A 16704-nucleotide genomic window follows, 5' to 3' on the forward strand; every position below is an offset into this window, starting at 1 on the left:
TTAGATGGTCATGTGTGCATTTAGCTGATGTTGGGTGATGGTTAGCCTGGCTTAGTGTAAAGACTGGTGGCTGGTGCAAACAGCTAGCCTGGCTCAGTGCCAAAGTTTATTAATATGCAAACCAACCCCTCTAGGGGTTACTACAACAGGTTAAATCTTGTTTATTTAAACCAGACACAAATAGAAATCTAACACGATTAAGTGTGGCGTCAGTTCAACTATTCCTTTAAAAGGAAAAAAAAAAAAACTGTATTGAGAGTCAACTTTCACACCGATCACAACCCCCTGTTCGTGTTCATAGATGTATTAAATACACTGATGACCTTGTTGCATCATGGTGTGTTAAACCATCTGTACTGGTTCAATAGTAATGAGGTGACAGCTGTTCAGACCTCACACTAATTCGCCAGAATTTTATGTCATCAACACCTGCACTAAAGTTACACATGCATAAGCAAAGTCAAACTAAATAACCTGTTCGTAACAATACTTTATATTTAAACAACACTTCTCCAGTGGTGGAAAAAGAACATAGATAATTTACTGTGGGAAAAGAACTCATTCCACACTATGAAAATATTGCACAACAAAAACTCCTGCATTCAAAACCTTAAAGTATGGAAGTATAAGTTTTAAAGTTTTGTGTCATATTCTGCCAAACTTTATGGAACATTATTTTTTGTGTCATTTCAACTCTCAATGACATTTTGATTAAAGAAGCTTCTGGAGCAAAGTTTATAGGCCCGTTTCCACCGCAGGAACTTCGGGGTAATTTTACGGAGCTGGGGCCGTTGGTGCGTGTCTCCACCGCAGGAACCACCCCTGAAGGACAGAGTTCCGGAACTTTTACGGGGGCTAAACAAGTTCCTGCCTCAGGGTAGGTACTCAGAACGGCCCCGAAAGACCCCTGGCTGGGGCTTGGGGATTACTTGGTGCTGATTGGATATACTCAAGGAGGGATGTGACGTCAACAGAAAGCAACAAAATAGCCGGCATTTTTAAAACTCAGCAGACGAGTGTTAGCTCGTTCATATAGCTTTCGCCACCATGTAAAAAAACCTCACTAAATGGTCCGTGAAAAAAATATTCTTTCCAGCGGATATCTTAGTTACAACATGATTGAGCTAGCAAAGCAGTTTTGTGTTGCTGTGTGTGGTATTTATTCAGTTTTGGGAAATCAAGATGTCTAGAAAGCATCAGTGGCTGCCGCTGACAGGGACAGCTAACAGCAGGCTAACATCAGGATGTCATCTGTTAAAACCCTCCCGTTGTTGGATACGACATGAAACTACTCCAGTTAGCTCAGTCATGTTGTAACTAAGACATCCGCTGGAAAAAATATTTTTTTCACGGGCCATTTAGTGAGTTATTACAGACACCGCTATCGGCTAACGGCGTCCCTACGTCGCCCCGGTCAAAATGGTGGCGCAACGATTAAGTCACATCCAGAGGCAGCCCGTAACTTTACAGGAACCTTCCTCGTACTCCGCTCTCTCAGTGGAGACACGGCGGTTGAGAGGGCCAAACGAGAGGACGTTCCTGTAGTAGTTCCTGCCCCCCAAATAGTACCAGGAACTTCTTCAGTGGAAACGGGCCTTATGGTACAGTTTACAACCCAAATTGATTTTTGCAGTTGATTTGCAAATCCTTTTAGACCTATATTCAATTGAATACAGTACAAAAACAAGATATTTAATGTATAAACTTTTAACTTGATCATTTATACATTAAATATCTTGTAAATATACATTCACTCAAAATTTGATACCTGCAACATGCATGTTTACCACTGTGTGACATCACCTTTTCTTCTAACAACACTCAGTATGCATTAAGGGAACTGAGGACACTAACTGTTTAAGTTTTAAAATATAGATTCTTTCCCATTCTGCTTGATATACACCTATAGTTGCTCAAGAGTCCAGGGTCTCGGTTGTTGTATTTTGCACTTCATAATGTGCCACACATGTTCAATGGGAGTCACGTTAACAAAGCCACACTGTTGTACCACGGGCAGAATGTGGCTCAATGTCTTGCTGAAATAAACAGAGACGTTCCTGATAAAGACGTCATCTGGATGGCAGCATACACTGCTCCAAAACCTGTATGTACCTTTTAGCTTTCATGATGCCTTCACGGATGTGCTGTTACCCATAATGCCATGGGCACCAACACTCCCTCATACCATCACAGATGCTGGTTCTGAACTCTGCACTGGTAACTATCTGGATGGTCCTTTTCCTCTTTAGCCCGGAGGACACGACGTCCATGATTCTAAAAATTATTTCAAATGCGGACTCCTTAGACCACAACACTCTTTTCCTCTTTGTATCATTTCAGAGTCTTAACTTGCATTTATATATGCAGCAACAAACTATGTTTACTGACCATGGTTTCAAAGTGCTCCTGAGCCCATGCAGTGATATCCTTTATACAATCATGCAGATTTTTGATGCAGCCTGAGGGGTCACAGGTCACAGCCATTCAATTTTGGTTTTTAGGCTTGCTCCTGATGTGCAGAGATGTCTCAAGGTACTCTGAATCTTTTGATGAATTGCAGACGGGAAAATCCTTAAATTCTTTGCAACTGTGCATTGAGAAAGGTTGTTCTTTAACTGTTGGACTGTTTGCCCACACAGTTTTTTATGACGTGACCATCCTTGCTTGTCTACGACTGAGCCTTTCAAGGATGCCCCTTTCACACCCAATAATGAATAAATATAAATTAAATAAATCTGTTACCAGATAACCAGTTTATCTGTGTAATGTTTTAAAGTGGCGTTTTTTGAGCACTCCACATCTTCCCCAGTCTTTTGTTGCCTCCGGCACAACTTTTTTGGAACATGTTGCAGGCATCACATGCAGAATGAGTGTATATTTTAAAAACATAACATAAGTTTATCAGTCTGAACATTAAATATGTTGTCTTTGTACTGGATTAAATTGAATCTAGGTCAAAAAGATTTGTAAATCATTGCATTCTGTTTTTATTTACATTTTACACAATGTCACAACTTTTTGGGAACCATTAGTGTAATATCAGCAAAATGTGCTACATTTATTTAAAGTAAAAGTACTCTTGTTCGGCAAAATGTTGCCTGTAAATGGAAGCACAATGACTTCTACTCTGGCCTTAGCATTCATACTTACAGAAACTAAGCGTACCGTAAATCCTCAAATAGCAGGAGAGACAGAGGAGAGAAACAAGTCTGATGTATTCTGCCTTCAATCATGTTTTAGTAAGAATTTGGTGTTTATGAATCTGCTGTTTCAGATTAAAAGCCTTTCAGAGGACATGAATAACTCCCCTTGCTGCTAGGAACTGATGCTCACATTAAGATGAGTCTCTCATGTCAAATACTGAAGTCCTCCCCTGCCCCACTGTTAATGACTTTGTGGTACACATTCCTAAACATGTGTCTCAAACATGTGTCTCTTCCTGTATTATGTCTTTACATTCTCCACTGTCACTTGTTTACCTTGCTGAGTTCAGGAAAAAGCTCCTGCACTGCGATGTCCAGCAGGACGTACGTCATCTGAGGAGACACAAAATGTCCCATCAGTTAGAGAGGACACCAGGAAGCTGTGATACAATCACACAGTGTCAGTGAGCTTCACTTTACCTTTCAAACTCTTTGTAATACAGGAAACAAAAATACAACAATGTATTTTGAATTTGATTTCACCTTTTAGTTATTCTGACAAATGTTTTAGGACAAACTGAAATTGTAAAACGTTATGTACAACTGGGTATCTAAATGTACAGTATTTGTAGTACTGGGTCAAATTTTTTTAAATTAGTTTTAATCAGATAGTTCATGATTTGAAACATTTTTAAGGCTGTAAGCCTGATGTGCTATTAGGTAAATACACCTGTGTGTACAAGTCTCACTCAAACAGCACAAAAAAGAGTTAGTGTTTCATGTTATTTCAGCAGCCCAAGAGTGGACACACACACCAGCAAAAGGCAGAGAAGAAAAAAGCTGGCCCATTTAAACAATGTAAGTTTAAAAAATGTTTCAAAAATGGCCTTTGCAAATGCATAACTTTGTAAAAAGGTTCTGTACTTACTTACTGCAGGTCTGTTGTTTAACCTGCTGTTTCTGTTATTTTGTCCATCTGTACATGTTTTTATAGTTCAAAGTTGTTCTGTTTACCTGCTTGTTGAGAACAGGCTGCTGGAAACCGTCAAAGAGGAGCCGGATGCCTTCGTATTTCGCCTCCTGGCCGATGCACTTAACCACAAAGTCTGAAATCAAAAACACACTATAGACTTATTGAACTGTTGCAACACTGAACAGGTCATCTGTTGTCAGTTCTGACCTCTCTAAAGTCTCTGCAGAGCACGTTTGGATGTAGAGCTAGCACATTCCTGAGTACAGTGATCAGGAGTTGTATTAATATTGAACTGATGTGGTGTGTGTGAATGTACACTGTCATCTTGGATCAGTGACACTCAACTTTTTCTAATTTACACTGAAAATAAACTGATTCAAACTGGGTTGTTTTTTTTTTTTGTTACTTTGTGTGTAAAAGTCAAGAGTGCATAAAAGAAGCATCAAGCACTGTGCCAGGGGAGGATCACCCCCCCCACACACACACCAAACAGAGGTCCGTGCTCAGCCCTGAATTTCCTCAACTCCTAAAACTGGCCCCTGGACTCCTGTCATTTTGCAAAAGCGGCCATTGGGCAAAACAAGTTGAGTATGCCTGTCTTAGACACACCTAAAGCACATTAAAACAGCTTAAGCTAGAAACTTTCAGTGGTATTGAGACGTTTTTTCAGATATATAAACGCAATAAAAAGGTTACATGCTTTGACGTCTGTTCCTTTTAAGTTTCAACTTACTTGGAAGAACAAGGTTGAATAGTAACAGAAACCAGAAGTGTATTTCTGACAGGACACACACTGAAACCGAGGCCTTGAACAAATTCATTTTCTGATAATACAATTGCTACTTGGAATCTGCACATCTGCTGAGGTGGAGTTTGGGGAACTGAAAGAAGATATGATGGTTTCCTCTTTTCATTGCTCCATTCCCTTTTGTTTAACAGCACTCAGTCTGTGCTTTTAAAGCTTACGTCTGGTGATATTCTGTATTTTTCTTATCGTCAATTAATTCCATGAAAAAAGACCAAAATTAGCAACGGGTGAATGCTGGAACCTGCTTCTCTCCGGGGGTCATACTGTATATTTGTATGGATTTTTTGAATTGCTTGTGTCGTTGAAACACTGCATCTGAAATAATTTTTATTTAACTAAGCTGAGTTGCTTGTATTTGCATGAATGTGACTGAGTTTGGGCAACTGATTGCTGAGATGTGCATCTCAGTAACTTCATTAGGCGATAACCCAAAGCTGTGTGCTTCTTCCAGTTGTTTTGAGTTCCTCTGCCCCCCAAAGAGGCATTAATGCAGCTTTAATAATGAACAGGCAGTAGTGAATTAACCTGGTTTATCTTTAAGTCTTCCCAATCAACTAATCACATAAATTTAGACTGTGAGTAAAGATACAGAGAACCTTTAAAGGTACTGACCAAGTCTTCCTGTTGTCTCATACTACAGCACCACACAGATATATAAATAGGGATTAATGAAACTACAAGTCATTGTGACTTGAAAACTGACCTGGTAAATACTTTATCATCTCCTCGAACGTCTGCTTGGCTCTGATTTGTTTGTCCTCGGTGGTTCGCTCCTCACTGCTCTCACAGAAAACAGCGTCTGCGGAAATAAATGTCAACACAAAGCACAACTTTAAATTTTATTAAACACCAGCATCAATTTTTTTTGGTTTCTGTAGTTTAAAGACAAAAGAGGAGAAAACAGTTGTGCAGACATTAAACTACAAACATGACTGCAGATACCCAAACCAGCCTACACAGATGCAGGAATCTAGTTGATTGCTCTTTCTGCTATTTCTCAAACTCCACTGTCCCCTTGAATATGTGTCATCAGATCATTTTTGTTAGAACAGACCACAAGTGGATTGCCAAACATTCAGTACGTTTACATGGGCTACAGTTACATGATGGCTTCTTCATTCCGAATGAGAAGCCATCATGTAACCGTAGCCAATGTGTGGTTATGAAAAACCTCTAGTCATGGCCAATGTTTAAACAAAACTGTACCACTTTATTGATCATTATTTTTCAAGACAACACAACACACAGTATGTATACTGCCGTTTAAAAGATTGTAATCAGCTGTTATGTTGACGTTCTTCTTCTTTCCTTCAATAATGTCTATTAAAATAGCAATAAATAATTTAGACACTAAATATTTCATTACATTTGACATAGTTTTGGCTCCAAAAGGAGAATGAAATGATTCAAACCTCCATTTAGTCAACGTTCCCACAGTAATGTATGACAGGGGAGAACACTACTGAAACTTGGATTCTGAAGTTGTTTTCCAGTCCAGAAAAACCGAAGAGACCCTCTAGCATTACTGAGGTTGAAACTGGGATCTGTTGGTCTACAGTAAATTTAGCTGATACTCCCTGATCAAATTCCAATAGTGCTAACATTAGACCAGGGTCTTGCATGGGGCTGGGACTATAGACTGTGGTCGAGGAGATTACAAACCTTTGAATGGTAGTCTACATGTAGTCTATAAGAGGAAATGCAAACACACACCTCTGAGCTGTGTGATGAGGGAGACCAAGTGGTGTTCCTCGAGGATCTGCTCCAGTTTGGACTGCATGTACTGATCCATGTAGGCTTCAAACGTGTTCTTGAACAGAATCCTCCCTGCAGCCAGGCAGTGGTGCAGCCAGTCCGGCGTGTGGAACACCGTCCGACCTGCCGGTCAAAACACCAAGACAGACTGAAGAGTCAAATCACAGAGAGGCTGGAGGGGGTGATTTAACATACATGACAAATACCTAAAAGCTGTTTCTGAAGCAACTGTTTCCTGATGACATGTAATGGGAATTTGTTTTTACATCAGCTTGAATTCCTCATGCACAACTCCTATCTATCTCTTTCTGGAATTTCTCAATTGTGGGATCAATAAAGGTGTATCTTATCTTAATGTCTTTCTCTTATTTGTTAAGTCTTAAAACACTCCTGTTTTGCTGTGCCTGCTTTTTGGTGATACATTCCTATACTCTACATTTATTTGCTTTATATAATCTGGGGAAAATTATTACTGCACTGCCTCGTATTTCATTTTATTCCACCTGATTGTATTTCAAACATGTTTAAAACGATTTATTTTTCATATATGAATCACCTCCAAATAAACTTTCCTAGACTTAAAACATCTTGACCGTGTAGCTTCCTTTTTGATTCTGACTATGTAACTTTATATTCCCTTTTAATTTGGTGTTAATGTGTCTGTTTTTTTTCACTACCACATCTCTTTTACTGAAAGTACTACTAAATGGAATTGGTAAACCTGTACCGTAAGGTGCAGCTAAAGAGAAGTGAGTTGTTCAGGAGTCAAATTGAGAAAAACAACTTTTAAGGTCTATATCCTGTTTAGAAGTTGCTGATGTTTTGTTAACTATGTTAAGTGGTTTAATATTAAATGATATCTGAACTGCTGTCTGGATGTTTGACCTTTAAACATCCCAAAGTAAGTTCTTTGTATCCGTAGGGTACAGAAAGTCAAAAGATCAATTTAAGGAACTTGACCCTAGACGTGCTGACGTTACCATTGTATTCAACTTGGTGAGCATCACTTACCGACGTACATCATGTAGTCATACATGCCGTCTACAGAGACCATTTCCATGAAGCAATTGTAGTTTTGCTTCCTCTCTGAACTGTCCAACAGGTTTGCGTTGTTTCTGAACAGGTCGTTGAAGAGCTGCAGGCCAAAGTAAACCAGTAAGTGTTGTGGCATTAATACCAGTGATCATTTTGTGTTCTCCTGTGTTTTCGGTTGAATTTCAAGGAAATTTACATATAATGATATAAAAAATAAATAAATAAATGTTCATACATAGAGGATTTTATCCCAATAATCCATCTCAGTTGGTAACACAATGAGAGTGGGTGTAAACAATGGGTAGGTTACTGCACTATAAACGGTCTATATATAGTGCTTTAAAACACTAGTTTCCTGCCCAACACACAGGCTAACACCCCTCATTTATCCAAACTGTCTCCATGGAGAAAAACATAAAGGTTTATTACACAAGCTGACATACCTCTTCCTCCTTGTGGGCAGAGGAAATTCATTTCCTTCAACTCTGATAAAGTGGAACTTTTTAAAACCTTTGCAGACCGACAGGAAAGCTCCATTTAAATAACTTTTGATTAAGTGTTCGAGATAATTCATTACCCCTTGAAGCTGGCCGTTAAAGTGCTGTGGGCATAAAAGAGTAAACATCCTGCTTTGGTGTGAGCAGCAGAGTTTATGTTGAGCAGAACTTTTTTCTGTTTTACCTTCTTGTTGTTCTCGGCGGAGGGGCTGAGGATGGTCAGTTCAGGTCGGCTGGGTTTGGGTTTGGGCGACTCGCAGGAGCTGAAGAAGGACTGGAGGAAAGGGTCCAGGTTCTGTCCTTTCTGGAAAACAGTTCCACAGTGTTTAGTATCTTCAGCAGGGCTATACAGTGCGAGGACTTCACTTGCATTTGCCCCTATATATGTGTAGTGTGTGCCAGTAAAAGATTAGAAACTACGGAAACCTACTAATAGCTCAAAAACTACAAGTCCCACAATTCCACAAACTGCAACGTCCCAATAACAGCAGAGTTTACTATTGGTGTAAAGTGAGAGAAACGTGAACAACATGGGAAAAGTATCGGTATGGACAAGCTGTAAGTTAAATCACTAAAAATTAAGCTCAGTATTTATTTTGAGAGAGACTTCACACTGAGGCAGCTTAGTTAACATTAGCGTGGCAACTAGAAACAACAGTTTAACTGAGGACAACTTAAGCAAAGCTACGTGACCCCTGCTGTCACTTCAATATCCACTGAAACCAGTGGAGGGAGAACTGAAAATGTTCCCTTGGTTACGTCTTCCATCATCACAGTCCTCCACTGCTATAGTAACTACATAGTAACTATCGCAGCTATTGTCACAAAACTATAGTGTAAAAATACAAAAAAAATAATGACGTCATATACTGCTGGGTAACTGAGTCATAATTTATTAGTTGATTTATTTTTTTGTATTAATGATCTAAATCTACAAAGTCACTAGTAACTAAAGTTATCAAGTAAATGTGGAGTAAATAGTACAATGTTTTCCTCTAAAATGTAGTGGAGTAGAAGTAGAGTGGCAAAAAAAGGAAATACTCATGTTAAGTGGTAGACTTGTACTTGAGTACAGCTCTTAGGTAAATGTACTTGGTAACATTCCACCACTGCACACAAGGAGACTGAGCAGACACGCAGTATAAATATGTAAGTGTTACACTGTTAAACACTGTGTGACTTAAACAATTTTCATACTAAAGTTCTTTGTCAGCTCCTAATTTTTTCATGTAGGAGCATGTGTACTTTCCATAACTTTTCAAGAACCCGTTAAAAAAATCTTGCCCCACTTGCCCACCGTTTTTCAATCATATCAGAATGAAACTCTATTCAAACATAATTCCAGCTAGCTAGCATAAATGAAGGGAGAGACGTAACATGGGGAAAAATAAAGAAACATTCATGATGGTAAACCAAACGCTGTCACATATTAGAGCTACAGAAAAATACACCTGAAAATAAATTTGCTGTTACCGTTACATTACGTGAGTTTTCCAAAACTTTCAATGCATCTACTAATGCCATGAGTTTTCCAAGCCTGGAAAATCAGTTTGTAAAATTCCATGACTTTTCCAGGTTTTCCATGACCATGGGAAAGCTGTCCTTGAGAAAGAAGGTAGCATAGAGCCCCTCCTAGTGTCATTTTGAACTAGTCATAGCACTTTTGGACTAATCTGTCTCGAATTCCTGCTCAGCCTGATTTTTCCTTGAGGATCCTGGACTCTCGTATTACAATACTGGGAGAATCAAGAAAATAAAGGAAGCTTCCAGACATGAATGTGTCTTATTTTCCTACCCCCACACAGAGAGGTCAGGGGTCAGCTACACAACAACACTCAGGGAGCCTGTAAGAGGCTGGATGATTTATTCCAAAGGTCCTCTGGTTAAGAGGAAGTCTCCAGCCTCGCCCCTTCTCCTCCATGCACACCCTGTTACACACTACACATCTACCACAGTGACTTTTTGCTGGGAAAACAACTGCTTCATTTAGGAGCTAACAAAGGTTCTCTTTTTGGCAACCACTCTGTGGTTTTTGGCTCACAATAGCATCTTATAGTGCAGCAGAGGGGGAGTATCACTACCAGCAGGACACAGGTGTAGAATATTGATATGAGGGCTGAACAATTAATCAGATTCAAATCAACATCATAATGTGATAGAACACAATTTTCAAACTACAAAAGCAGTGATTTTTTAATGCTACACAATCTAATGATTGATTAATGGTTGATGCTCACAATACTACTGTGTGAAAATGGCTAAAGCCGGGTTCAAGTGCATTCTACATGTTTACATACTAAGAGAAGTGTAATGTAATGTGCTCAGAGCAGACATGTGTTGGCGACTGGAGCAGAGAACAAACTGACAGTGAAGTCGTCAAGTGGTGGTAAATATACAGTTTAAGCTTAACTTTGTCCATGAATAAATGCTGCAGCTCCCAAAGACTCAAGTTAGTTCTCGTCTTCTAGTTTTTTTTTAAAGATAAATAAAGATATTCATATCTATTAATGCATCAGTTAACCTAATTTCATTATAATATGTAGGCCTGGTCTACATTAATGAGAAGTTTATTTCACTGTTCGCTTATCCAGTGTTGTGTTGGTCATACTAAAAAATTATTTACTGCTTCTTTATAGTGAATAATACAGATGTGGAAGAGGATAAAGGAAAAAGATTATTCTCCATAACACTAGTTGATATGAAGCCCTGGCTGAGGGTTGCAATTCTGCACACTCACATCTCTCCAACATCACATGAGCTCCTTTAATGCAGTATGAGATGTTCGCTGGTTCGACTGGGATTAACTCATAAAAACAAATGTCTTAATTACCTAAAGCCACAATGGGCAAGTTTGACCCAAAAATGTAAATAAAAATAAAAGTTACAGACACTCAGTTTTTCCATGCACTGTATTATTACCTTCATTTATTAATTTGTTTGGTTACAAATGATATTAACGAAAACATTTAAGAAATAGTTCAACAGATTGGAAAACAGGCTTATTGGTATTTTTGTTGAGAGTCAGATGAGAAGATTAATACCACTCTCGTGTCTGCACTCTAAATATAAAGCTACAACAGGCAGCCTCTTAGCTTAGCTGAGCATAAAGACTGGAAACTGAAGAATTTCCTGTAGGTTGGGAGGTGCATGTGGAAATAAAAACACATATCTGGAAAATAGCTGCATTATTAATCATCATTACAGCAGCATTTCAACTCGGGGGGACTCACCTCTTTTATCAGCTTTCCTGGCACAGACTTAAAAATTTTCCCTGTAAGAAAAAACAAAAACACTCAGTTAAGAAATTGACTGAACAGTAAAACAGTGAAGGAGGAAAAGGTGAATGTTCCAATTAGTAATCAGAAAACTGTGATACATAGAAAAGGCAGAGTCAGCAGGAAATTAATCACAACCAGCTGAGTTTTCTGAGATGGATATCCAGCAGTATGTCAGATTAAAATGTAGTTTTACTTACATGAATGTAAAAGTAAAAGCTTTGTGGATATGCTTCCATAAGTTTTGTACCCCATCTGCCTCATTCGACACAGTGTGAAAACTTTGGCTCATATCTCTTTGATAAAAATGGACATGCACACATTTCAAGGAAGAGGTAGGAGTCACCCAGACCTGGCCAGGTAAGGGTTCAATGCCTCGCTCATAGACACCTTCTCTTGATGTAAAACTGTGTCATGAAGGGAAATACTTTGACTTTTATTTTCTGAAACTCATTCTGAAGTGGCAGGGCAGGATGATATGACTGGAATCAATATACACAATATTAATAAGAATATTTTCTAATATCACAGCGTAGGGAATGTATACTAAATCCCATATAAAGTAATAAACTGAAAAGCAATTAACGGCAGACCATTAGGTATATAATGTGTGCATACCCAGGTTGACATCGGGCAGCATCCGGTCCAGGAACTGAGACTCCATGCTGTGAGGAGACAGGAAGTCTGCCAGCAGCTGACTGTTACTGAGCTCTGTATAATGCAGGAGTCTCTGCGTGCACACACAAATACACACACACCTGGAGCTTAATACATTTATAGTTTAGACATATAACTTAAGTTCTTCTCCAGATCACCAACTTAACTTGTAATATACATAAAACAGTCGGCACATCTTGTACGTACTGTTGACTACAAAACATACAGTATGTAATGACTACAACAATCACACATGCCTGTTTCCACTCATCATGACATCATACCTTCCTAATACTGTTTTGTTTTGCTGCCCTCTAATGACAATATGGAAGTATATGTAATGCAACTATATTCAGTTCAAGAGGTGTACTTGGTTTAGTATCTCACTCCTCTTACCCATGAGAAAAACTAGTGCTCAGAAGCAATGATAATACAAGAGGAAAAACATCAGCTAGAGTTATTCTTTTTACTATCAATGTTGAATACCTGTAAATACTCCTCAAATTCTTCCCTTTTTGATGCGAGGAACTCATAATTCTTTGGTCCAATAATTCTTTTGGATGGAAGCTGTGCATCTGCAAATGTGCCTGGAAAAAATGATGAATGAATGAAGCTCATTATAGAGAATATAAAAGGAAACAGCATCTGATTTATATTTTCCACAACTGAGAGCTAGTATTGTCATTAAAGGGGAAGTTCCGTTTTTTACAACCTGGACCTTATTTCTGGCATTAAATACGGTTGTTTACTCACCCAGATAAGTTTGGTGTCATTTGGAGTCCTTCGGAAGATATTTAGATCCGCGAGAGCCGCGTACATCCATATAGTGGGAATGATCGGGGCACCGACATTGAGGCTCTAAATAACACATTATCTGCCGCAAAACTTGTTCATTTCACCAATATGTTTTTATAAATCGCTAGAGTTGCTTGTCATCATCATCCGGGTCATTTATACTGACCTACTAACCTCTGCAAAAAAAAAAAAAAAAAAAAAAAATCAGAGGCAATTCGTAAAGACAGTCTTCTTTACCACCGAAACGTTCACCTTTCTGTTTCTCACTTTTTGTCACTGAGCACTATGTAATAATAAATTCATGTTTTGCGTAAGAAGTGCCTCTGCTTTTTGTGCGGACCGTTCTACACAAGCGATGAGAAGAAACTAAAGAAATGTAAATTCTCATAGTTATTTACTTATCAAGCAAACAATTTCAAGGAAAATAAACAATTTATGCATGTGTGTAGGCTACTTACTCAATCAAAAGTTGCCTGTTCGGTCCTGCAGGCTTTGGCTGGGTCTTCCAGTTTACTTTCGGGACACGAAAGAAGTGAAATCCTCTGTTGTGAGACAGTCATTTCTGGAGACATCCAGACGTGTATCTCCTGGCCTCAAATCCCACTCTTAGCAACAAAGGCATTCCTCCTCTGTTGGCATAGTGGAACATTGTCCACAAGAACACCACCTGTTAGCATCTATTCTCGGACGTGCAGCGGTTTGTTGTTCTCTGGCCAGCTGTTCCTCTCTCTGCCTCTGCATCCTCCTTTCAAAGAGCTCCTCATCCGTATACTCCGGCTCAAAACAGTAGCAAATTCCAGCTGTAAACAGAGCCGTGCTGCGGGTGCGGCGGCGCGCACACCTGGATGACATCATCCAGGTCAGAGGTTAGTAGGTCAGTATAAATGACCTGGATGATGATGACAAGCAACTCTAGCGATTTATAAAAACATATTGGTGAAATGAACGAGTTTCGCGGCAGATAATGTGTTATTTAGAGCCTCATTGTCGGTGCCCCGATCATTCCCACTATATGGATGTACGCGGCTCTCGCGGATCTAAATATCTTCCGAAGGACTCCAAATGAAACCAAACTTATCTGGGTGAGTAAACAACCGTATTTAATGCCAGAAATAAGGTCCAGGTTGTAAAAAAACGGAACTTTCCCTTTAAAATATGGTGATTGTCACAGCTATTTAAATAAAATAATTTTGGTAAAGGTTCAGTGTTACCATGGAATTCAGTGAGTTTGGATTCGAGTACGTAGAACTCAAGATATCTTCTGTAGACAGACCACTTCTCAGTTTCATGACCAACTGCAAGAAAAGAACAAGTAAATTACACCATTACATACATATGTGCAGAATAATTAATGGTACAACTGACATTGTACACAAGGTACAGACTTCGAACAGTGGTTATTAACTTGCTCTTTCAACCCAGACTTTCTCCTTAAAGGGCCAGTGTGTAAGATTTAGGGGGATTTAATGTTATCTCGTGGGGAGGACTGCAGATTACAACCAGCTAAAACTTCTCACTCACCTTCTCTCCTGTCGTTGCGTTCCACGTCGATGCAGAAGACGGGGATCTTTTCCTTCTTGACCTCGTCATCGTAGAAGTCGATGTAGGGGATGGTGATGCTCCAGGCCGAAAGGTTTCTCAGGGTGCCCGCCGAACTGGCCGGCTCAGCGGGAGAGTCGTCCTCCATCACGACAGTCGCCTCCTCCACCTACAGGGAAACAATAACAAATAACAATCTACAACTTTACTTTGACTTTAAAAAATTTGATAAACCCCTTTATCTATCATTACCTAGTGTATTTTTGTCTGTATTTTAGATATGATGAATAAATGCATATGCTTGCAAGCCTGGATAACAAGGTTGATAATGGATAAAAGGCTGCAGATGGACAAATGGATTAAATGGATAGATGCATTGAAGGAAAGGACAAATGAATGTAGATGCATGAATGAAGTTACCCCATGCCTCACTTTGCAAACTGCAAAGCTGATATTCTACTTTGGTATATTATATAACTATAACTATAACGAGATGAAAGGATTTAATGTTTACCCGTCAAAAAGAAAAACCCACCTGGTCATCGTCCATGTCGTTCATGGCGCTGGGTGGCAGTATGGCTCCCTCCATGGTCGTGCTCTTGAACACACCTTTGATTTTGCTGCCAATTCTGCTGATCCCGAATGTCTCCCCTCGTTTTGACAGGTTTCTACGGTGGTGAACAGAGAAATATGCTGATACATTAAGAGCATCTAACCTGCATTAATATAACACAACCCCATAAACACATCTCATCTATTTGGTCTAACTAGTCTGAAACTACTCCCCCTCCTCTAGCCTATTCTTTTGTCCCCGGTGCTTCTCTTCATCATGATCATGCTCATACGTTGGAAAACAGTAGCTTAAATAAGTAAGTAAATAAGCAGATTCATCTTTCACGTTTGTCAAATGACTTGCTGATATAGCATTTCAATTTGACATCAGTCAAGCAGCAGACATGCAGAATAGCTACAAGCCTTTTCATCCAGCGGCCACAGCAGCATGTAGTCACTCAAAACTCATTTCTAATGTTCAACGAGGCAGTTGAGTTTGATGATGGAAAAGAACCTTCTAAAAATGATTAGGCACCTGGCAACGTGCCGACAAAGTCATTAGATTTGCAGTTATTACGTTCCTGTCCTCAGACACATTAAAGGAAGTCCTGTTTTTTTAAAAAGGGCATAAAATCAGACTTTTACAACAGCTGAGAAGGAGGTGGATCAGAGATTCAAAGATGTTTGAGATGGTCACCTCTAAAACTTCCTTTAATATCCCTTTGGAACAAAAAGTAAGGCGAGTACAGGCTTTAGCATTCATCCGTCTCTCCTCCATGCTGAGGAAGACAACAGTTGCTCTGTAGAAAATGGTCGCCATGTTCATAATATTAAGAAAAACAGAAAACCTGGTGTCTTAAATCTGTTTGTTTGTAATTATAGCATCTTTAAAGTTTTTTCTGAAGGTGCAGATTTGTGTTTGTAGAACATTTACACTTGTATTTTCATACTTTGACCAGCATTTCATGGATGAAAAACTGTCTATAAATGTTGCTGATTATCACTGTTATTGTGAAATGATAAAATACCGGAGACTGGAAATATGTCACAGCAGAAAGATTATATCCTTCCTTGTTATATTATATTCTTTTTAAAAGAAAGGCTGAGAAGCAAACTTAAATAATTTAAGGTACTGATCAAAACACTTCAAGAGCAAACATCTGTCAAGTGCCAAAAGAAGGCATTGAATGTGTGGTCAGATTTCTGATTTAAAAACAAATCTTTCAAAATGTACACTGTATTTTATTAAGGGAATGTGCTAGTATGGTTGCAAGAGAAAACCAGACTCACATTTGAGTACAATATTTGAGAAGTTCTGCTGGTTTTGCTAAATGTAGAAAGAATTTTATATGAAAATGATGAAGATGTGATTTGGTGTCGTACTGAAACTCAGATTCTGTATTAGTTCTTTTTTTCCCCAGAATCAAAATGTAAAACTATTTGAAAGGGGTGAAGTAGTAAATCTGTAATGTCAAGACACCTGACCTGGACTCCAACTGTCAATGACTGACAGAGGACAGTGATGCAACATGACACTGCCTTTCAGACATGTCAGCTTCAGATGGAGGCTTAACACCTCATTCTCAGGTATAAAGAAAAAAACCTAATCCCTGCCAGAGACAAACTCTTTCATTGCTATACTGTCTGCTAGTCATCAACAGACACCTATAAGGAT

At 39.0% G+C, this 16704-nt stretch overlaps 1 protein-coding gene across 4 annotated transcripts in view; it reads right to left on the minus strand.

The window, feature by feature from the left end:
• LOC117270918 (sorting nexin-14-like) overlaps window positions 1-16704 on the minus strand; it is a 29576-nt gene that overhangs the window by 300 nt on the left and 12572 nt on the right. For all 4 annotated transcript variants that reach the window (XM_033648928.2, XM_033648927.2, XM_033648926.2 and 1 more), the window contains 12 exons: window positions 15013-15145; window positions 14460-14646; window positions 14150-14233; window positions 12630-12730; window positions 12105-12216; window positions 11442-11482; window positions 8396-8515; window positions 7691-7814; window positions 6638-6802; window positions 5628-5723; window positions 4158-4249; window positions 3480-3536 (listed from right to left, as the gene is read on the minus strand). In XM_033648928.2, the coding sequence (XP_033504819.1) occupies window positions 3480-3536; window positions 4158-4249; window positions 5628-5723; window positions 6638-6802; window positions 7691-7814; window positions 8396-8515; window positions 11442-11482; window positions 12105-12216; window positions 12630-12730; window positions 14150-14233; window positions 14460-14646; window positions 15013-15145 (1312 nt within the window). The remainder of the gene's footprint in view (window positions 1-3479; window positions 3537-4157; window positions 4250-5627; window positions 5724-6637; window positions 6803-7690; window positions 7815-8395; window positions 8516-11441; window positions 11483-12104; window positions 12217-12629; window positions 12731-14149; window positions 14234-14459; window positions 14647-15012; window positions 15146-16704) is intronic.

This window comes from Epinephelus lanceolatus, chromosome 13, assembly GCF_041903045.1.
Source record: "Epinephelus lanceolatus isolate andai-2023 chromosome 13, ASM4190304v1, whole genome shotgun sequence".
NCBI classification, from domain to species: Eukaryota; Metazoa; Chordata; class Actinopteri; order Perciformes; family Serranidae; genus Epinephelus; species Epinephelus lanceolatus.